The sequence below is a fragment of the Mandrillus leucophaeus genome, unplaced genomic scaffold (assembly GCF_000951045.1).
Source record: "Mandrillus leucophaeus isolate KB7577 unplaced genomic scaffold, Mleu.le_1.0 Scaffold213, whole genome shotgun sequence".
Classification (NCBI taxonomy): domain Eukaryota; kingdom Metazoa; phylum Chordata; class Mammalia; order Primates; family Cercopithecidae; genus Mandrillus; species Mandrillus leucophaeus.
In genome coordinates this window covers 1,612,055-1,630,679 of record NW_012102177.1, presented here as the reverse complement: position 1 = coordinate 1,630,679, position 18,625 = coordinate 1,612,055, and the positions used below count along the sequence as shown (strand labels likewise).

Here is an 18,625-nt window from a genome sequence, read left to right as displayed (position 1 = left end):
AGCAAGACGCCGTGGAGGAGCCCTCGCAGGAGGCCAGGCTGCACAGGCCAGACAGGATTCCCAGGACAGCCTTCTAAAGGATTTCTTTTTTTTTTAGTTTTAAAATTTTACTTTTTAATTTTTTAAAGCTTTTTTTTTTTTTTTTTTTGAGACGGAGTCTCACTCTGTCGCCCAGGCTGGAATGCAGTGGCGCAATCTCGGCTCACTAAAACCTCCGCCTCAGCCTCCCGAGTAGCTGGGATTACAGGCGCCCGCCACCACGCCCCAGATTTTTTTTTTTTTTTTTTGTAGCGCGAGATTTCACCATGTTGGCCAGGCTGGTTTCGAACTCCTGACCTAAGGTGATCCGCCCGCCTCAGCTTCCCAAAGTACTGGGATTACAGGCGTGAGCCACCGCGCCTGGACTTTGCCTTTTTTTTTTTTGGCCGGTCTCTCTCTCTTGCCCAGGCTGGAGTGCAGTGAGGCGATCATAGTTCACTGCATCCCTCAAGCGATACACCTGCCTAGGTCTCTCCAGTAGCTGGCACTACAGGCGCGCACCACAACGCCAGGCTAATTTTTGTATTTTTTAGAGACGAGGTCTCACTATGTTGTCCAGGCTGGTCTTGAACTCTGGAGCTCAAGCGATCCTCCAGCCTCGGCCTCCCAAAGTGCCGGGATTTCAGGCGTGAACCACTGTGCGCGGCCCAATTCATTTGTTGTTAAGTCAACAGAGTTTACAATATGACCTTCTAAACATTGTTGACTAATGAGCTAAGATATCGTTGACTAATAAGCTACGATTATTTCCTTTATTGTACAACCTTTCGTTTTCTCCAGTGTCGAAAACAGCATCATTTTTCATCTGCATTTCTTTTTTCTTTTTTAATATATTTTTTGAGATGGATTCTCACTTTGTCATCCAGGCTGGAGTGCAGTGGCGCGACCTCAGCTCCCTGCAACCTCCGCCTCCCGGGTTCAAGCGAATGTTCTGCCTCATCCTCCCGAGTAGCTGGGATCACAAGCGCCCACCACCATGCCCGGCTAATTTTTGTATTTTTAGTAGAGATAGGGTTTCACCATTTTGGTCACTGGTTTCGAACTCCTGACCTCAGGTGATCCCGTCGGCTCGGCCTCCCAAAGTGCTGGGATTACAGGCGTGAGTCACTGTGCCCGGCCGTCATTTGCTTAATTTTCTATGCATCACCCAAATGTTCCAACAGACGTGTGGTAGAAGCCTCTGAATATCATTGTCCGCGTGCTCAGAAGTATTAAATAATCCGTCACAAATGAATAAAATTTTAGAAGTGTAAGTCAGTGAAAGAAATTCGACCCGGCACGTTCGGAGTCGGCTGCCCTGCTCTCCATCAGCAGGCGTTCCTGCAGCTCATCTGACCCTCTCCGCCCAGAAAGGCCTAGGGACCTACCCCAGGACGTCTGCGCGGCGAGGCGCGAGGGAGGAGAGGGAGTGCAGGGCGGCCCTGGGCGGCGGGGAGCCTCCGGGACCTCACCAGCCGGTCCCCTCGCTGCGCCCCGCCAGCCTCACACTCCCGGCCCCGCCCACCCATCGGGGCCCCTCCCAAGACCACGCCCCTTCCGTGGCCGTTGCTCCGCGCTTCCGCTTCCGGCGGCGCTGGTGGTGGCGCGCGACTCAGCGATGGCAGCAGGTGGCGGCGATCCGCGGGCTGGCGACGTAGAGGAGGACGCCTCACAGCTCATCTTTCCTAAAGGTTGGGCTCGGGGCCGCCAGACTGCCCCGCGCCACTTCGCGTGGTCGCCGCAGGCCTGGCGTTATCCGCGCTTCGCCCAAGGCCTGGCCTCGGCGGCGGCTTGGGCAGACCCCCGCGCGGCGTAGGGCTGGGGAGGGAACGTGGACCTGGGAGTGGCCGCCTGGGCAACTGGGTTATTTTATGTGATAACAAACTGCGAAGTTCCGGGCGCTGGTGTCAAAGGTAAACAAAGCCGGAAACCCAGGTGGTGAGGACAGATTTTTAAACAGGGATAGAACGTTGCACTAGGGAGAAGAGTCCAGCGTGAACCGAACTCAGCTTCCATCAGTACCGAACCTCTGGGCGTTTTAAAGGAGAGTCAGGGAATAAGGATGTGGTGAGCGGGGGCTCAGGGGAGTCGGGGAAGTGAGAAATGTAAAAAAGAGGGAAGAGGAGGGTCCGTGTGAACCCACCTTGGTTTGTTGACTGCAGCATGTCTCGAAGTTAGGCCGCTACCCTCCCACAGAGGCGGAGAGACAGAGGCCTCTTTTCAGCCGTTGGCTGGAACAAACAAATTATTTTGGCAGCCTCGAGTTTTCTCAGGCACGCAGTGGTTGGGGAGGGTATTCCTAGGGATGAGGACCTCAAGACCTCAAGTGATCCATCCACCTTGGCCTCACAGAGCTGGCATTACAGGCGTGAGCCACCTCGCCCTGCATTTTTTTTTTTTTTTTTTTTGAGGCAAGTTCTCATTCTGCTACCCAGGTTGGAGTGCAGTGGTGTGATCACAGCTCACTGCAGCCTCAACCTTCCCAGGCTCAGGTAATCCTCGCACCTCACTTCAGCCCCTGGAGTACCTGGAACTACAAATGCACACCACCACACCTGGCTAATTTTTGTATTTTTTTTGTGGAGACAAGATTTCACCATGTGGCCCAGGCTGGTCTTGAATTCCTGGGCTCAAGTGGTCTACCTGCCTTAGCTGCCTAAAGTGTTGGAAAGTACAGGTGTGAGCCACTGCACCGGGCCTATTAATGGTCGTGATGACGGAACCTTACTAAAATTTCCAGATGACATACTGGCCAAGGAATTGTTTTCCTTTTTTAGCAACAGGGATTAATTATGGCCATTGTTCTTAAAATATTTGCACAAGAGAGAATAACATGCAGATCCCCTGATCTATTTCCTTTTGTTTCCAAATAAATTGTGTGTGTGTGTGTGTGTGTGTGTGTGTGTGTGTGTGTGTGTATGCTTTCACTTGAAAATGTTTATTGGAATTAGCCATGGAGAGAAGTCTTGGATTCCTCCTCTCCGTAGTTATACAAAAGTGTCTGAACTGCCTCCCCCATCCCCATTTTGTTGATGCCGAATCCTGGGAATGCCTCCCAAAAGCTCTGTGATAGGCCTCAGACACCCCTTTCCTAGGCCCTCTGAGTTACAGTTTGGCAGCCTTGACCTTCCTTGGTTGAAGGGAGTGAGGGTAATGTATTAGTAGTATTTGAATATTGTTCTTAATGAGAAATAGGGACAGTTGACTAGTTTCCTGGTGGCCTAAAAGTTCCATTCCTTTCCATTTAACAAGTAATTTCGGTTTAGTGCAGAAAGGGAGGCATCTGTTTTGTTTTGTTTTGTTTTTTTGAGACAGAGTGTTTCACTCTTGTTGCCTAGGCTGGAGTGCAGTGGCACAATCTCGGCTCACCGCAGCCTCCACCTCCTGGGTTCAAGCGATTCTCCTGCCTCAGCCTGAGTAGCTGGGATTACAGGCATGTGCCACCATGCCCGACTAATTTTTGTATTAGTAGAGATGGGGTTTCACCATGTTAGGCTGGTCTCGAACTCCTGACTTTAGGTGATTCACCTGACTTGGCCTCCCAAAGTGCTGGGATTACAGGCATGAGCCACGGCGCCCAGCCTGGGATGCATCTCTTAACATTGATTTTTCCAGGACCTGTAAAAGCATCAAAGTTCCAACACACCGATTTGTAACTGATTAGCTACTTCTTCCCTTTTTTGTTTTGGCCTGATGTCATTTGTTACTGTCGCTTCAGAGTTTGGAGGTCCTGCAGTCCTGATATATAATGCCTTTTCCTCTACTCATTGCTGTGAGGCAGTAGTTTCTTCTGTACCTACAGTGCCTCAGTGTTAAAGATTAAAAGAAGTAACGTTCCTGGTATACAAATAGGCACTCACTGTAGTACATCCCCTGTTACAGGCTGGAAGATAGAAAAAGGTGTTCTGAGGTTTTTGTTTAAACTCTCCTGCCCTCAGGTAGAAAATAGCTTGTGGTTACCTATTTTTTTATTTAGATTTTAATTTTATTTCAATAGTGCTCCAGCTGTATTGGTAGCCTATTATATTCAGTAGCAGTGAGTACCTTTCAAATAAAAATAGACTTTCCTCCTGACCTACCACTTCAACTGTCTGCGTCGTGAAAGGAGAATGAGGCTCTTGTCAGTTACCCGGCTTGAGAGTTGGGAAGGCGTTCCTCTGAGGGAGGTGCTAGTGATTTCCCCGATAATAAACAGACCTATAGCACGTGTAAATGTGAAATTGCAAGTCATTCTGGCTTTTCCTCACTGTTGCTTCCTTTTCGGTGAGGGATTATAAACATGAATTCATGTTTATGAATGGTTCCTGCTCTAGGGGAATTCACTGTTAAGGGCAGATAAAAGCGATCTCTAATACTTTGAGATAAACATCAGGAACATAAGATCCTGCAGGAACATAAGGGAGAGAGTGATTTTCCCAAGGGATAACAGCATTTTTTAACAGAACTATTCTAGAAGTGTAGAAGGTAGCCATATATTATGAAAATGGGCCATGGGTTTCTTTTTCTCTCAAACCTAATTCTTAAAAATTGCTTATAACATTTGTGTGGGTACAAAAATAGATTTGGGGGTACATTATTGTTTATTTCTAGACATTTGGCTCTTTTTAACACGTAACAATTCTTAAAATTGAGAGTATAATACTAGCATTATCGAAGTAGGAAGATGATGAGCTGATGCAGGCTAGAGGGCAGTAATTGTCAGTGTACTCTTGAAATCAGTAACTAGTCTATATGTGTCACTACTTAGTAGCATGTCTAGGTCAGGTTTTTGGTGTCAGAATCTAGTTCAGACAGGCTAAATGTTAGTGTCTCGTGAACTCCACTTTGCCTTGTGATATGTAACTGTGGGTGAATGTAAAGATGCGAGTAGCTGCAGGCATGAAAAAGGACGAGATCCCAGCCTTGGCAGCGTGGCGAAACCCCCGTCTCTACCAAAAACACACAGGGTGTGGTGGTGCGTGCCTGCCGTCCAGCTACCTGGCAGGCTGAGGTGGGGGTGGGGGGTCACCTGAGCTCAGGGAGGTCAAGGCTAGTGTGAACTGTATTCATGCCACTACACTGCAGCGTGGGTGACAGATTGAGACCCTGTTTCAAAAAAAAAATAAAAGAACGAAATCATGTCTTTTGTAGCAACATGGATGGAGCTGGAGGCATTCACTTAAGCAATTAACACAGGAACAAAAACCAAGCACCTCACATTCTTCTAAGTGGGAGTTAAACCTTGAATACATATGGACAGAAGGGAACAACAGACACTGAGGCCTAGTTGAGGGGGTGGATGGTGCGGATTGAAAAACTACCTGCCAGTACTGTGCTTATCACTTGGATGACAACATAATGGTCTGTTCTCCAGACCCTCACAACACGCATTTCCCCTGTACTCCAGACCTGCACATGTACCCTGAACCTAAAATAACAGTTCGAAAAAAAGTAGATGTGGGGTAGGAAACCCCTGGATCTCCGCAGGGGCAGAGAAATGTTCAGATGCACAATGAACATTTAGAAGCAAACTTTTGAAGGAGTATTTTCAGCTGCCATTTATGCTTCTCACAAATAGAGTTTGAAACAGCTGAGACACTTCTAAATTCAGAAGTTCATATGCTTCTGGAACATCGAAAGCAACAGAATGAGAGTGCAGAGGATGAACAGGAACTCTCAGAAGTCTTCATGAAAACATTAAACTACACAGCCCGTTTCAGTCGTTTCAAAAACAGAGAGACCATTGCCAGTGTTCGTAGGTGAGTGCTAAAAGAAAGTTTTTATTAATCCAACCCGTTGGACAACTGCATGTGGACTGCTGTCCCCTCCCCCTTTCCCAGGTGTCACCTGTGAATTTAAGTAAAATAATGTTGGGCTGGGCATGGCGGCTCACACCTATGCTCCTAGCACTTTGGGACATTGAGGCAGCAGATCACTTGAGGCCAGATGTTCAAGACCAGCCTGGTCAACATAGCAAAAACCCGTCTCTACTAAAAATGCAAAAATTAGCTGGGTGTGATGGTATACACCAGGAATCCCAGCTACTCAGGAGGCTGAGGTGGGAGAATCGCTTGAACCTGCAGGCCAAGGTTGCAGTGAGCCGAGATTGCGCCACTGAACTCCAGCCTGGGTAACTTAGAAGACCAAAATTTCAGCCAAGTGTGGTGGCTTACACCTATAATCCACACTTTGCGGGGCTGGGGTGGACCAGTCTCTTGAGGCCAGAAGTTCAAGACCAGCATGGGCAACATGGTGAAACTCCTGTCCCTACAAAAAAAAATACAAAAATTAGCCAGGTGTGGTGGCAGGTACCTGTGGTCCTAGTTACTTGGGAGGCTGAAGTGGGAGGATCATGTGAGCCCGGGAGGTTAGGCTTTAGTGAACTGTGATTGTACCACTTTACTCCAGTCTGGGAACAGATTCAAATATGACTCTGTCGTATTTTATATAAGTCCAGTATGTGTGATCCAAATGGTACTGTTAGTGGGGAAGTAAGGTTTTTTCGTTATTTTTTTGTAGCGATGGGGAGACTTACTATGTTGCCTAGGCTGGTCTCAAACTCCTGGCCTCAATTGATCTCCCACCTTAGCCCCCCAAAGTGCTGGGATTGGCCAGGTGCGGTGACTCACGCCTGTAATTCCAGCACTTTGGGAGACCGAGATGGGCAGATCACTTGAGGTCAGGAATTCGAGATCAGCCTGACCAAAATGGTGAAATCTCGTCTGTACTAAAAATACAAAAATTAGCTGGGCGTGGTAGCGCACACCTGTAGTCCCAGCTACTTGGGAGCCTGAGAAAGGATAACTGCTTGAACCTGGGAGGTGGAGGTAGCAGTGAGCCAAGATCATGCCACTGCACTCCAGCCTGGGTGGCAGAGTGAGACTCCATCTCAAAAAAAAAAAAGACTCCATCTCAAAAAAAAAAAAAAGCGCTTGAATTAGAAGTAAGCCACCATGTCCAGCCTATATATATATATATGTGTATATATATAATTTTTTTTGATAACAGTATTTGTACATATGTGTGAGGTACACATGATATTTTGTTACTTAGACTGTGTAATGAGTATGTTAGGGTGTTTAGGGTGTTGATCATTTCTATGTTTTAGGAACAGTTCAAGTCTTCTCCCCTAGCTATTTTTATTTTCTGTATTTATTCATTTATTTTAGAGACAGGGTCTCACTATGTTGCCCAGCCTGAGACGTCTTGAACTTCTGGACTCGAGTGATCCTCCTGCCTTGGCCTCCTCCCAAAGTGCTAGGATTACAGGCATGAGCTGCTAAGCCCGGCCTCCTCTACCTTTTTTTTGTTTTGTTTCATTTTGTTTTGAGACAGTCTCACTTCATCACCCAGATTGGAGTGGTGCAATCTTGGCTCACTTCTACCTCTGCCTCCCAGGTTAAAGCAGTTCTCATGCCTCAGCCTCCCAAGTAGCTGAGACTACAGACATATACCACCACACCTGGCTAATTTTTTGTTTTTTTGAGATGGAGTCTAGTTCTGTCACCCAGGCTAGAGTGCAGTGGCGTGATCTTGGCTCACTGCGACCTCTGCCTCCCGGGTTCAAGTGATCTTGCCTCAGCCTCCTGAGTAAGCTGGGTTTACCGGCGCCCACCACTGCACCCAGCTAATTTTTGTATTTTTAGTAGAGATGAGGTTTCACTGTGTTGGCCAGGCCAGGCTGGTGATCTGCCCGCCTCGGCCTCCCAAAGTGCTGGGATTACAGGCATGAGCCACTGAGCCTGGCCAATTTTTGTATTTTTAGTAGAGACGGGGTTTTGCCATGGTGCTCAGGCTGGTCTCGAACTCCTCACATCAAATGATCGCCCACCTTGGCCTCTCAGAGTGCTAGAATTACAGATTTGAGCCATGACACCTGGCCGTCTAGCTATATTTAAATACTGGCTACATTTGATCCCTTTTTTCCTGTTGATTATTCTTTTGATTTTTGTTGTTTCTTTGTTTTTGATTTTTTTGTTTTGATTTTTTTTTTCCTTTTGATTAGCTTGCTACTCCAGAAAAAGCTTCACAAGTTTGAGTTGGCCTGTTTGGCCAACCTTTGCCCAGAGACTGCTGAGGAGTCCAAGGCTCTAATCCCAAGGTTAGTACCAGTTGTGATAAGTTCTCTGTATACTGGATAAATTCCTACAAATAGAATTGGTGTGTCTAAAATGTGTATGCATTATATATTTGGATACATGATTGCCAATATTGAATGAAAGTGCCTTTTTTGTTCAATATTTCAAAGCACGTTTCCTGCTTATTAACAGTGTGTGAGAATGATGGTTTTATACCACACCAAGTGAGAGCAAAAATCTGAAACAGCTGGAACTTCCGTACGCTGATGGTAGGGGTGTGAGTGTTAATTACAACAATCATTTTGGAGAGCAATTTGGCTGTGTCTGGTAAAGATGAATATACTCCATGTTCCAAATATCCATTCCTGGTACATATCTTAAACGTAACTCACACAAGTTTACAAGGAGACGTATATTCTAGTGTTCATTGCTGCACTGTTTTGTTTCTGCTTTTGTTTTTAGTAGACATGGGGTTTCACCATGTTGGCCAGGCTGGTCTCAAACTTCTGGCCTCAAGTGATCTGCCCACTTTGGCCTCCCAAGGTGCTAGGATTACAGGCATGAGCCGCAGTGCCCGGCCTCATGCTACACTGCTAATGATAGCAGAAATTTGATAATCTCTTAGTCAATAAGAAAGTGGATAAATGAATCATTGTATAGTCATACAATGTTTATTGTACGGCAGTGAAAAAAATCAGTGAACTAGAACCACATGGAATATCAACATATGTCAGAGTGAATTCTGAGGAAAAATTTCTTATAAAGTTTGAAACTGTGCTGCATATTACTTACGTATCCATAAATGTGTAGTAAGTATAAAATATGTATGGCAAAACAAATTTTTAAAAAATGTATGGCAATGATAAATACTAAATTGAGGATGGTGGTTATTTCTGGGGAAGGAGGGAAGGTATTGGTCTAGGAAAGTAACACAGCCATCCACTTTCCTGCTTATTAAAGAACTCTGGGTCGCTGGGCCGGGTGCAGTGGCTCATGCCTGTAATCCCAGCACTTTGAGAGGCCAAGGCAGGTGGATCCCAAGGTTAGGAGGTCGAGACCATCCTGGCCAACATGATGTAACTCCATCTCTACTAAAATACAAAATTAGCTGAGCATGGTGGTGTGTGCCTGTCGTCCCTGCTACTTGGGAGGCTGAGTTAGGGGAATCACTTGAACCCAGGAGGTGGAGGTTGCAGTGAGCCGAGATTGTGCCACTGCACTCCAGCTTGGCAACAGAGCGACGCTCCATCTCAAAAAAAAAAGAACTCTGGCCAGGTGTGGTGACTCACACCTGTCATCCCAGCACTTTGGGAGGTTGATACCATTAGAAAACATGAAGACAGTAAGTGAAAAATGCAGGACCGGGCGTGGTGGCTCATGCCTGTAATCCTAGCTGTTTGGGAGGCTGAGGCAGGAGGATCACCTGAAGTCAGGAGTTGAAGACCAGCCTGGCCAATGGTGAAACCCCGTCTCTACTAAAAATATAAAAATCACCTGGGTGAGGACTGGGCGTGGTGGCTCACACCTGTAATCCCACCACTTTGGGAGACCTAGGCGGGCGGATCATGAGGTCAGGAGATCGAGACCATCCTGGCTAACACAGTGAAACCCTGTCTCTACTAAAAATACAAAAAATTAGCTGGGCATGGTGGTGGGCACCTGTAGTCCCAACTACTTGGGAGGCTGAGGCAGGAGAATGGCAGGAACCCAGAAGGCGGAGCTTGCAGTGAGCCAAGATTGTGCCACTGCACTCCAGCCTGGGTGACAGAGCAAGACTCCGTCTCAAAAAAAAGAAAAATTAGCTGGGTATGGTGTCAGGCGCCTGTAATCCCAGGTACTCGGTAGGCTGAGGCAGGAGAATCACTTGAACCCGGGAGGCGGAGGTTTCAGTGAGCCAAGATCATGCCACTTCACTCTAGCCTGGGGGACAAGAGCGAAACGCCGTCTCAAAAAAAAGGAAAAAAAGCCTGTAAGTCAAGTGGGGCTAACTGTACAGGTATATTTTTTATACTTTTTATCTTTTATGCGTTTGAAATATTTTGTAATGTTTTATCAGGAAAAGTGGAAAAGAAATACAGATGAAAGGTGAAGGTGTTAGAGATGTGGGCAGTAGATTAGCACGCCTCAAAGAAGAGCGTGGGGAAATTGCCAGTTGCCAAATCACTCATTTCTTTTCGTTTTCTTGTAGCTTGGAGGGACGGTTTGAAGATGAGGAGCTGCAGCAGATTCTTGATGATATCCAGACAAAGCGCAGCTTTCAGTATTAATCTCCAAACATCGCTGTTGCTCGGAGAAACCGCGTCCGCAGGCGTAACACCACCTTCCCAGGCTCTGGCTGACTTGCATGGAAATGCTGTTGCGGAGGACAGTTGAGAATTCCTTTGGAGAAAACAGCCCGGCTCGGCGTGGGGTTAGGTTGCTGTTTCAAATAACTCATAGGCCCAGGACATGGAATCTTGGAGCAGCCTTGTGCAGTGGCTGCCAGTGGCTTCCTGAACGTGCCTCTGGGAAGTGTGAGATGGGGCCACACTATTGACTACCTCATTCATGGTTTTTGGCCTCCACATCATCTTTTTTCTTAATATTTCATGTTTTAATTTCAGTGCGTTTATACTTTTTGAAACTAGACCAGAATATAGTAGACTTTATAGAGAAAGACCAGTATCACCTAGATGCTAAAGGAAGAATTAAACAACTGTTATTGTTTGAAATCCTTTTCTTTTTCTTTTCTTTTCTTTTAAATGGAGATAGGGTCTTAACTCTTACCCAGGCTGGAGGAGTGTAGTCATACAGTCATGGCTCACTGAAGCCTGGACCCCCCTGCCTCAGCTTCCCAAATAACTGGGGCCAAAGGTGTGTACCACCACTCTCAGCTAGTTTCTAAAATTCTTTATAGAGATGGGGTTTTACTGTGCTGCCTAGACTGGTCTTAAACTCCTGGGCTCAAGTGATCTCCCTGCCGTGGCCTCCCAAACTGATGAGATTAGAGGCATGAGCCACCACGTATCTGGCCTGAAATTCTGAAGGGATGAGAGTGTCGACAGAGCACGTTGGCATCATTGTGGCTAACCTGGGAGGCGGAAGAAGCATGCCATGGGCAGTGTTGACGAGTATTGTGGAGCTCAGAGTCCCTTGAGGTAGATGGCTACGTTGCCTTTCTTCTTGAACTGTCTTGCAGAATGTGGATTTGGGGTGAGTGGTCTTGAAGGACTCATTTAGTCACCCTCAAATTAAGATTTTTACTTCATCTTTCTTGGGCCTACACCTCCAAGGTAAGAAACAATGGTCATGCCAAAGAGGTTTGCAACTAGGTGTGCACTATTCACTGCAGCCTCTTTGTTGCATGAACTGTGGTCGTTGTGTGCCCAATGACAAGGCTATTAAGAAGTTCATCATTTGAAACATAGAGGCCGCAGCAGTCAGCGATGGTTCTGAAGTGAGCATCCTGGAAGCCTGCGTACTTCCCAGGCTGGCTGTGAAGCTACGTTACTGTGTGAGTTGTGCCACTCGCAGCACGGTAGTCAGGAATCGAGCTCATGAAGCCCACAAGAACCGAACACCTCCATGCCAGTGTAGACCTGCAGGGGCTGCCCCGTTCCCCCACCAAAGCCCATATAAGGAGCGGAGTTGTTAAGGACTGAAGAAAAACTATTCTCTGGAGAAAAATAAAATTGCAATTAAATTTTTTTTTTTTTAAATTTCATAGGTCAGGCGTGAAGTTCTGAACACTTTGAAGTCTGCAATTATGAGTGATCCAGTCTAAGCCTCTGGCTTGCTACTTAGCAATAGGTGCTTTATAATGGGCTGGTTCAGAAGGAGGGAGTGAGCCACTCTTGAGCCACTGCAGTGAAGTCACTTGATCTCAGTCTGGGGGAAAACACTTTAATAGCTAAACATTCTAGCTTTGATTTTTCTGAGGGGAATACACCTGTTTTCAATTTTGGGGTTTTTCTTTGGGGCACTTGCTTGACTCTGTATGAACTTGTGATCCAAAGAAAAAGGAGAAAGAACAATGTTGGCTTTTAAAGTCAGGATGGTTTTATGTTTGCTATGAAATAAGGCAAAAATAAAAAATTCTTATTTTTATTTTTATTTATTTATTTTTTTGAGATAGAGTCTGGCTCTGTCGCCCAGGATGGAGTGCAGTGGTACAATCTTGGCTCACTGCAACCTCTGCCTCCCAGGTTGAAGTGATTCTCCTGCCTCAGCCTCCCGAGTAGCTGGGACTACAGGCACCTGCCACCATGCCCGGCTAATTTTTTGTGTTTTCAGTAGAGACAGGGTTTCACCATGTTCGCCAGGCTAGTCTTGAACTCCTGACAAGTGATCCTCCCGCCTCAGCCTCCCAAAGTGCTGGGATTACAGGCGTGAACCACCGCACCTGGCCAATCTTTTTATCCTTGAACAACTTCCCTTCTTTGAACCTCATTGGTGTTCTCAATTATGAAATATGGATAATAATAGTATCTGCCCCATGGATATTTTGAGAAGGTTGAAAAACAAGAGCCTAGAAATGTCTGACATATAGTATGTTCCAGTAAATGTTCACTATTAGCTTCTCAGGCAGGTGAGCTCGTATAGATAGATGATTAAGTCAGCTTGCTTCATAGAAATTAGTGCAAGAATTTGGTAGCCTACCAACTGACAGTATCAAACTTAGAAAATAAATGAAATTGGGCCGGGTGTGGTGGCTCACCCCTGTAATCCCAGCACTTTCAGAGGCTGAGGCAGGCGGATCACCTGAGGTTGAGAGTTTGAGACCAGCCTGACCAACAGAGAAGCCCCGTCTCTACTAAAGATACAAAGTTAGCGGGGCGTGGTGGCACATGCCTGTAATCTCAGCTACTCTGGAGGCTGGGGCAGGAGAATTGCTTGAACCTGGGAGGCAGCGGTTGTGGTGAGCCAAGATTGCGCCATTGTACTCCAGCCTGGGCAACAAGAGCAAAACTTTGTCTCCAAAAAAAAAAAAAGTCTGGGCGCGGTGGCTCACACCTGTAATCCCAGCACTTTGGGAGGCCGAAGCGGGTGGATCATGAGGTCAGGAGATCGAGACCATCCTGGCCAACATGGTGAAACCCTGTCTCTACTACAAATACAAAAATTAGCCAGGCGTGGTGGCGGGCACCTGTAATCCCAGCTACTTGGGAAGCTGAGGCAGGAGAATCGTTTGAACCTGGGAGGTGGAGGTTGCAGTGAGCCGAGATCACGCCACTGCACTGCAGCCTAGGCAACAAGAGCGAGATTCCGTCTTGAAAAAAATAAATAAATAAAAATAATAAAAAGCAGCTCATACTAGGGAATTACTTGGTAAAGCAACCTCATGCTGTTATAGATTAAAAGCCTGGTCAGCTATTCTGCTAGACAGTCAAATATTGTCTGCAGGGCTGGACAGCATATTGCTATTGAAATTAGCTACTAGGAGACCTTGCGCAATCTGTGAAACATTGTTAGGCTCGTACTATGTAAAAATCAGGAAAATTTGGGAACATACTGATACAACAAAAGATGGGTTGTCAAACCCTCACTTCACCAGAAAGCTAAATTAACCAGATAAGTCTTTCTGAAAGTTTTAGTGTCTTAGTTTGTTACTGTGCTATAACAGAATACCTTAGACTGGGTAACCTATAAATAATAGGAATTTATTTCTCACAGTTCTGGAGGCTGGCAAGTGCAAGATCCAGGTGCTGCTACGTTCAGTGTCTGGCACGGGCGGCTTTCTGGTCCAAGATGGTGCCTTTTTTCGGCATCTTCCGTAGGAAATGAACACTGTCCTTATGATAGAAGGGTTGGAAGGACCAGCCTTTTTGTTTGTTTGTTTGTTTTTTGATACAGCAGGGTCTTGATGCATGTTACTTTCACTGAATCCTGTGTTTCTATGTACCCTAAATTCTGGTTTTAGAAGTCTGCCTCTTTGGCCAAGGCGGCTCCGGACGAGGCCCCCAACAACAGCGCCCTGAGGTGGCAGCGGTGGTGCCTGCGGGGACCACTAGCAGCCGCGGGCTGAGGGGAGGTCGGGACCCAGGCAGGGCCACTGTATCCCACCAGAGGAAGGCCAGAGTGCAGTGGCATGGAGTGCAATGGCATAATTAAGGTTCACTGTAGCCTCAACCTCCCGGGCTCCAGCGACCCTCCCACCTCAGCCTCTTGGATAGCTGGTATCACAGGCACAAGCTACCATGCCTGGCTAATTTTTTTATTTTCTGTAGAGATGGGGTTTCGCCATGTTGCCCAGGCTGGTCTTGAATTCTTGACCTCAAGCAGTCCACCTGTTTCCACCTCCCAAATGCTGAGATTACGGGCATGAGTCACTGTGTCTGACCTGCAGCCTCTTTTATGAGTGCATTAATCCCCTTCATGAGGGATGTTCTCTCATTACTTAATCACCTGCTAAAGACCCCACCTCTTAATACTACATCAGTGATGGGCTCAATGTACGAATTGGGTAGGAGGGGGCACATTCAGACCATAGCATCTAGTCATTCAGGTTTTATTAAAATTTATTAGACTTGAGGCATGAAAAAGAGCGTGCTAGATCGGACTTCAGCATCGATGAGCTGCCTTAGTAATACTGTAATAAGAAGCACTGAATATGCCCGTGGTGTGAGATCATATTTTTACGGAAAATTTTATACTTACAGAAAATTTGCAAAGACTAGTACATTGATACCTGTGTGTTCACCACCTTGATGTAACGGATAACATGCTATTTGCTTTATCTGTATTTCATTGCTAGGAATAATTTGAAAGCAGTCAACATGATACTTCATTCTGAAATAAGTATGCATTTTGAAAATACAGTTTCCTCTATAACGGGCACTATAGCACTTAGGAACATGGACAAGTATTTCATGCTATTGAATATCTGGTTCATATTGAAGTTTTCCTTGGGGAGAGTTCTGGGTCAAAGGTCAGTCCCAGTAGTGGTGTAGTTTAGTTGTCCTTGGGTCTAACCTAACAATTGCGGTGAAAAATATTAAGGAAATATCTGTGGTTACAGCTCTCGGGTTTCTGGAACAATCTTTGACTCGATAAAAGTCCCTGTTTGCAACTCCTGAATGGAAGATGGGACTAGAGAGACTGCAGGTCCTGGGTAGATTCTGATCAGTATTTGTACCTACACCTGGCTCTCCTGTCTTCGTCAGTGGAAGAGCAGTTTGGAACTAAGCAAGGAGAATGCACATTCGATGACAGCAGAGTGGGGGCAGATCTGCTCGAGTCCATCAGACGTGGAGCAGGTTCAAAGCAGCCGTGTGAGCCTCCCTTCCATTGTGTGGCGCTGCATACTTACCAGCAAATGTTTAGTGAGCCCCCATTTTAAGTTGCGTAAATGGGGAGCTACAAGGAGAAACAAGAATGCCTGAAATTAAATAATTTGAGGAGAGAGCTTCATGGGATAGGGGTGAGGGAAACAGCCTAGGAGACAACGGGGAATTGTGAAAGATTGACAAGCCAAAGCTGTCAGACAGCTTCCTTTGAGATGGGCACATTCCATACCTGAACTGTCCAGTGTACTAGCTACTGACTGCATGGAGCTTCTGCATATGGTAGGCTAATGACTTAGCAGCTGGATTTTTAAGTTTAAATTTTATTTTTCAGATAGTCTCCCTCTGTCAACCAGGATGGAGTGCAGTGGCACAATCGCGGCTCACTGCAACCTCCACCTCCAAGGTTCAAACGATCCTCCTGCCTTAGCCTCCTGAGTAGCTGGGATTATAGGCACCCGCTACCACATTCAGCTAATTTTTGTATTTTTTTTTAGTAGAGACAGGGTTTCACCATGTTAGCCAGGCTGGTCTTGAACTCCTCACCTCAGGTGATCTGCCTGCCTTGGCCTCCCAAAGTGCTGGGATTGTAGGTGTGAGGCACCACGCCCAGCCATAAGTTTAAAATTCTCATAGTCACATGTGGTGGGTGGCTAATGTATTGGACAGTGCAGCTCTTAGCTACCAGCAATGCCCTGCAGGGCACTGAGATCAAAGAGAATTTCAGCAAGATGAACAATGCCCACAAGAGCAGCAGTGGCAACAGGAACGTTATCAGATTTAATAACAATTGAGATCCCCCAAATTCTGAGATCTAAAGATGCATGTTACTTTCACTGAATCCTGTGTTTCTATGTACCCTAAATTCTGGTTTTAGAAGTCTGCCTCTTTGGCCAAGGCGGCTCCGGACGAGGCCCCCAACAACAGCGCCCTGAGGTGGCAGCGGTGGTGCCTGCGGGGACCACTAGCAGCCGCGGGCTGAGGGGAGGTCGGGACCCAGGCAGGGCCACTGTATCCCACCAGAGGAAGGCCAAGTATCCCTGTGGGGGAGGAGCAGTCCCCATGCCAGGCCTCCCAATGTCCCCAGGTCTCAAAATCCCCATCTCCCGTTCAGGGCAAGAAGAGTCCGCAACTCCTATGCCAACAACTGATAAAGATCCCAAAGAAGAAAAAGAGGCAGATGATTGTGCCGTTTCAGGAAGTTTACATTGCTGCATCCAGACCTAGCCGGGGCTGGCGCAGTAGGAGCAGGACATGTGTTTCTCCTCATGTGAGACAGAGAACACCTGAAGCTCTCAGTGCAAGACTGGTTCATAGCAGCTCATCTGCAAATCAGAACCAAATATAGACCAATTCGATTATGATGTTCGAGAAGCATCAGTCTCCAGGTGGCATTAGCAAGGAGGAAGAAGAGGAGACATTAATCAGTGAGGAGGAGATGCCATTCGAAGATGACCCAAGAGATGAGACCTACAAGCCCCTGTTAGAAAGGGAGACCCCAAAGCCACGCGAAAATCAGGGAAGGTGAAAGGAGAGAAGGAGAAGAAGGAAATTAAAGTGGAAGTAGAGGTAGAGGTAAAAGAAGAGGAGAATGAAGTTAGGGAGGATGAGGAACCTCCGAGGAAGAGAGAAAGAAGATGGAAAGATGGCAAAAGTCCACATTTACCCAGAAGGAGAAAAAAAGCCTCCAACCCAATATGTCCATTGTGAGATGGAAGGATGTGGAACTGTCCTTGCCCATCCTGGCTATTGGCAGCACCATGTTAAATAGCATTTGTTGAAAAAAAATATGTGTGTCTCCGTCCCTCCTGTGGGCGACTCTGTAGGCTCCGGAAACAACAACTATGACATGACAAACATCATACAGATCAAAAGGATTTTATATCTGTGAATACTGTGCTCAGGCCTCCAAGAGTTCCCACAATCTGGTAGTGCACCAGATGATTCACAGTGGCGAGAAGCCGTTCTCACAGTGTGAGATCTGTAAATTTACTTCTTGACAAAAGGCATCTCTTAATTGGCACATACAGAAGCGTGAGGCCGGGTGCCGTGGCTCATGCCTATAATCTCAGCACTTTGGGATGTCAAGGCGGGTGGATCACCTGAGGTCAGTTGGAGACCACCCTGGCCAACACGGTGCAACCCCCTCTGTACTAAAAATACAAAAATTAGCCGGGCGTGGTGGTCCATGCCTGTAGTCCCAGCTACTCTGGGGGCTGAGATGGGAGAACTGCTTGAACCCACGAGGCAGAGGTTGCAGTGAACCGGGATCGTGCCACTGCACTTCAGCCTGGGTGACAGAGTGAGACTGTGTCTCAAAAAGATACATAATTACAGCCAGGTACAGTGGCTCATGCCTGTAATCCCAGCACTTTGGGAGGCTGAGGTGGGCAGATCATGAGGTCAGGAGATGGAGACCATTCTGGCTAATGTGGTGAAAGCCTGTCTCTACTAAAAATACAAAAAATTAGCTGGGCATGGTGTTAGGTGCCTGTAGTCCCAGCTACTGGGGAGGCTGAGGCAGGAGAATGGCATGAACCCAGGAGGCAGAGCTTGCAGTGAGCCGAGATTGTGTCACTGCACAGCACTCTGTCCCAAAGTGCTGGTAGGAGCCACTGCGCCCAGCTGATAACCTGTTTTCTAATTAATTTTGCCTTTTCAGTGGGCGTAGAACCTGTGTGTTGAATTTCAGTCTGGGCGCCATGGCTCATGCCTATAATTCCAGCACTTTCAGAGGCTAAGGCAGGAGTATTGCTTGAGCCTAGGAGTTATGAGACCAGCCTGGGAAGCATAGCAAGACCCCGTCTGATTAAAAACCAAAAAGAACGAAAGGAAGACAGAAGGAGGAAACCCAACACGTTCACCTTTTAGGTTTCCAATATTTATATTTTGTAATGCCCTACACAGGGATACTTCCAGATTCACAGACTGATGTCTTCGTAAATTCAGACCAACTTCTGTTTCCCAAGTCATACAAACACCCTGAGACCACGCATGTCCCAAATGCGTTCTCCTTATTAATACAGAGTTTAACACATCTTCATATTCAAAGGGAACTGGAAGTTATCAGGTATTTGAAAACCAATACTTTTTAAACTCAGCAGTGACAGAAGAAATAAACAATGGAAAGACTTGATCATGTAAAAATTTAAAACTTCAAAGTCACTTTTTTTTTGGAGATGGCCTTGCTCTGTTGTCCAGGCTGGTCTTGAACTTGTGGGAAACCACCCATTTCGATCTCCCAAAGTACTGGGATTACAGGCAGGAGCCACTGCATGCGACCGAAAT

At 46.6% G+C, this 18,625-nt stretch overlaps 1 protein-coding gene and 1 pseudogene across 1 annotated transcript; both read left to right on the top strand.

The window, feature by feature from the left end:
- The first annotated feature begins 1,590 nt into the window (after positions 1 to 1,590).
- POLR2D (polymerase (RNA) II (DNA directed) polypeptide D) lies at positions 1,591 to 12,161 on the top strand. The gene is made up of 4 exons (XM_011980496.1): positions 1,591 to 1,709; positions 5,576 to 5,756; positions 8,003 to 8,098; positions 10,264 to 12,161. Exons 1-4 carry the CDS (start codon positions 1,637 to 1,639, stop codon positions 10,340 to 10,342), a joined length of 429 nt encoding a protein of 142 aa, XP_011835886.1. The 5' UTR covers positions 1,591 to 1,636; the 3' UTR covers positions 10,343 to 12,161.
- Positions 12,162 to 15,259: 3,098 nt separating this feature from the next.
- On the top strand, positions 15,260 to 17,403 carry LOC105540017 (annotated as a pseudogene).
- The last annotated feature ends 1,222 nt before the right edge of the window (positions 17,404 to 18,625 follow it).

Excerpts from the sequence above, each read along its gene's own strand:
- POLR2D (XM_011980496.1), top strand. The coding sequence starts at position 1,637 with ATGGCAGCAGGTGGCGGCGATCCGCGGGCTGGCGACGTAGAGGAGGAC. Across the intron at positions 1,710-5,575 it reads ACAGCTCATCTTTCCTAAAG|AGTTTGAAACAGCTGAGACA; the intron begins GTTGGGCTCGGG and ends TCTCACAAATAG. Across the intron at positions 5,757-8,002 it reads ACCATTGCCAGTGTTCGTAG|CTTGCTACTCCAGAAAAAGC; the intron begins GTGAGTGCTAAA and ends CCTTTTGATTAG.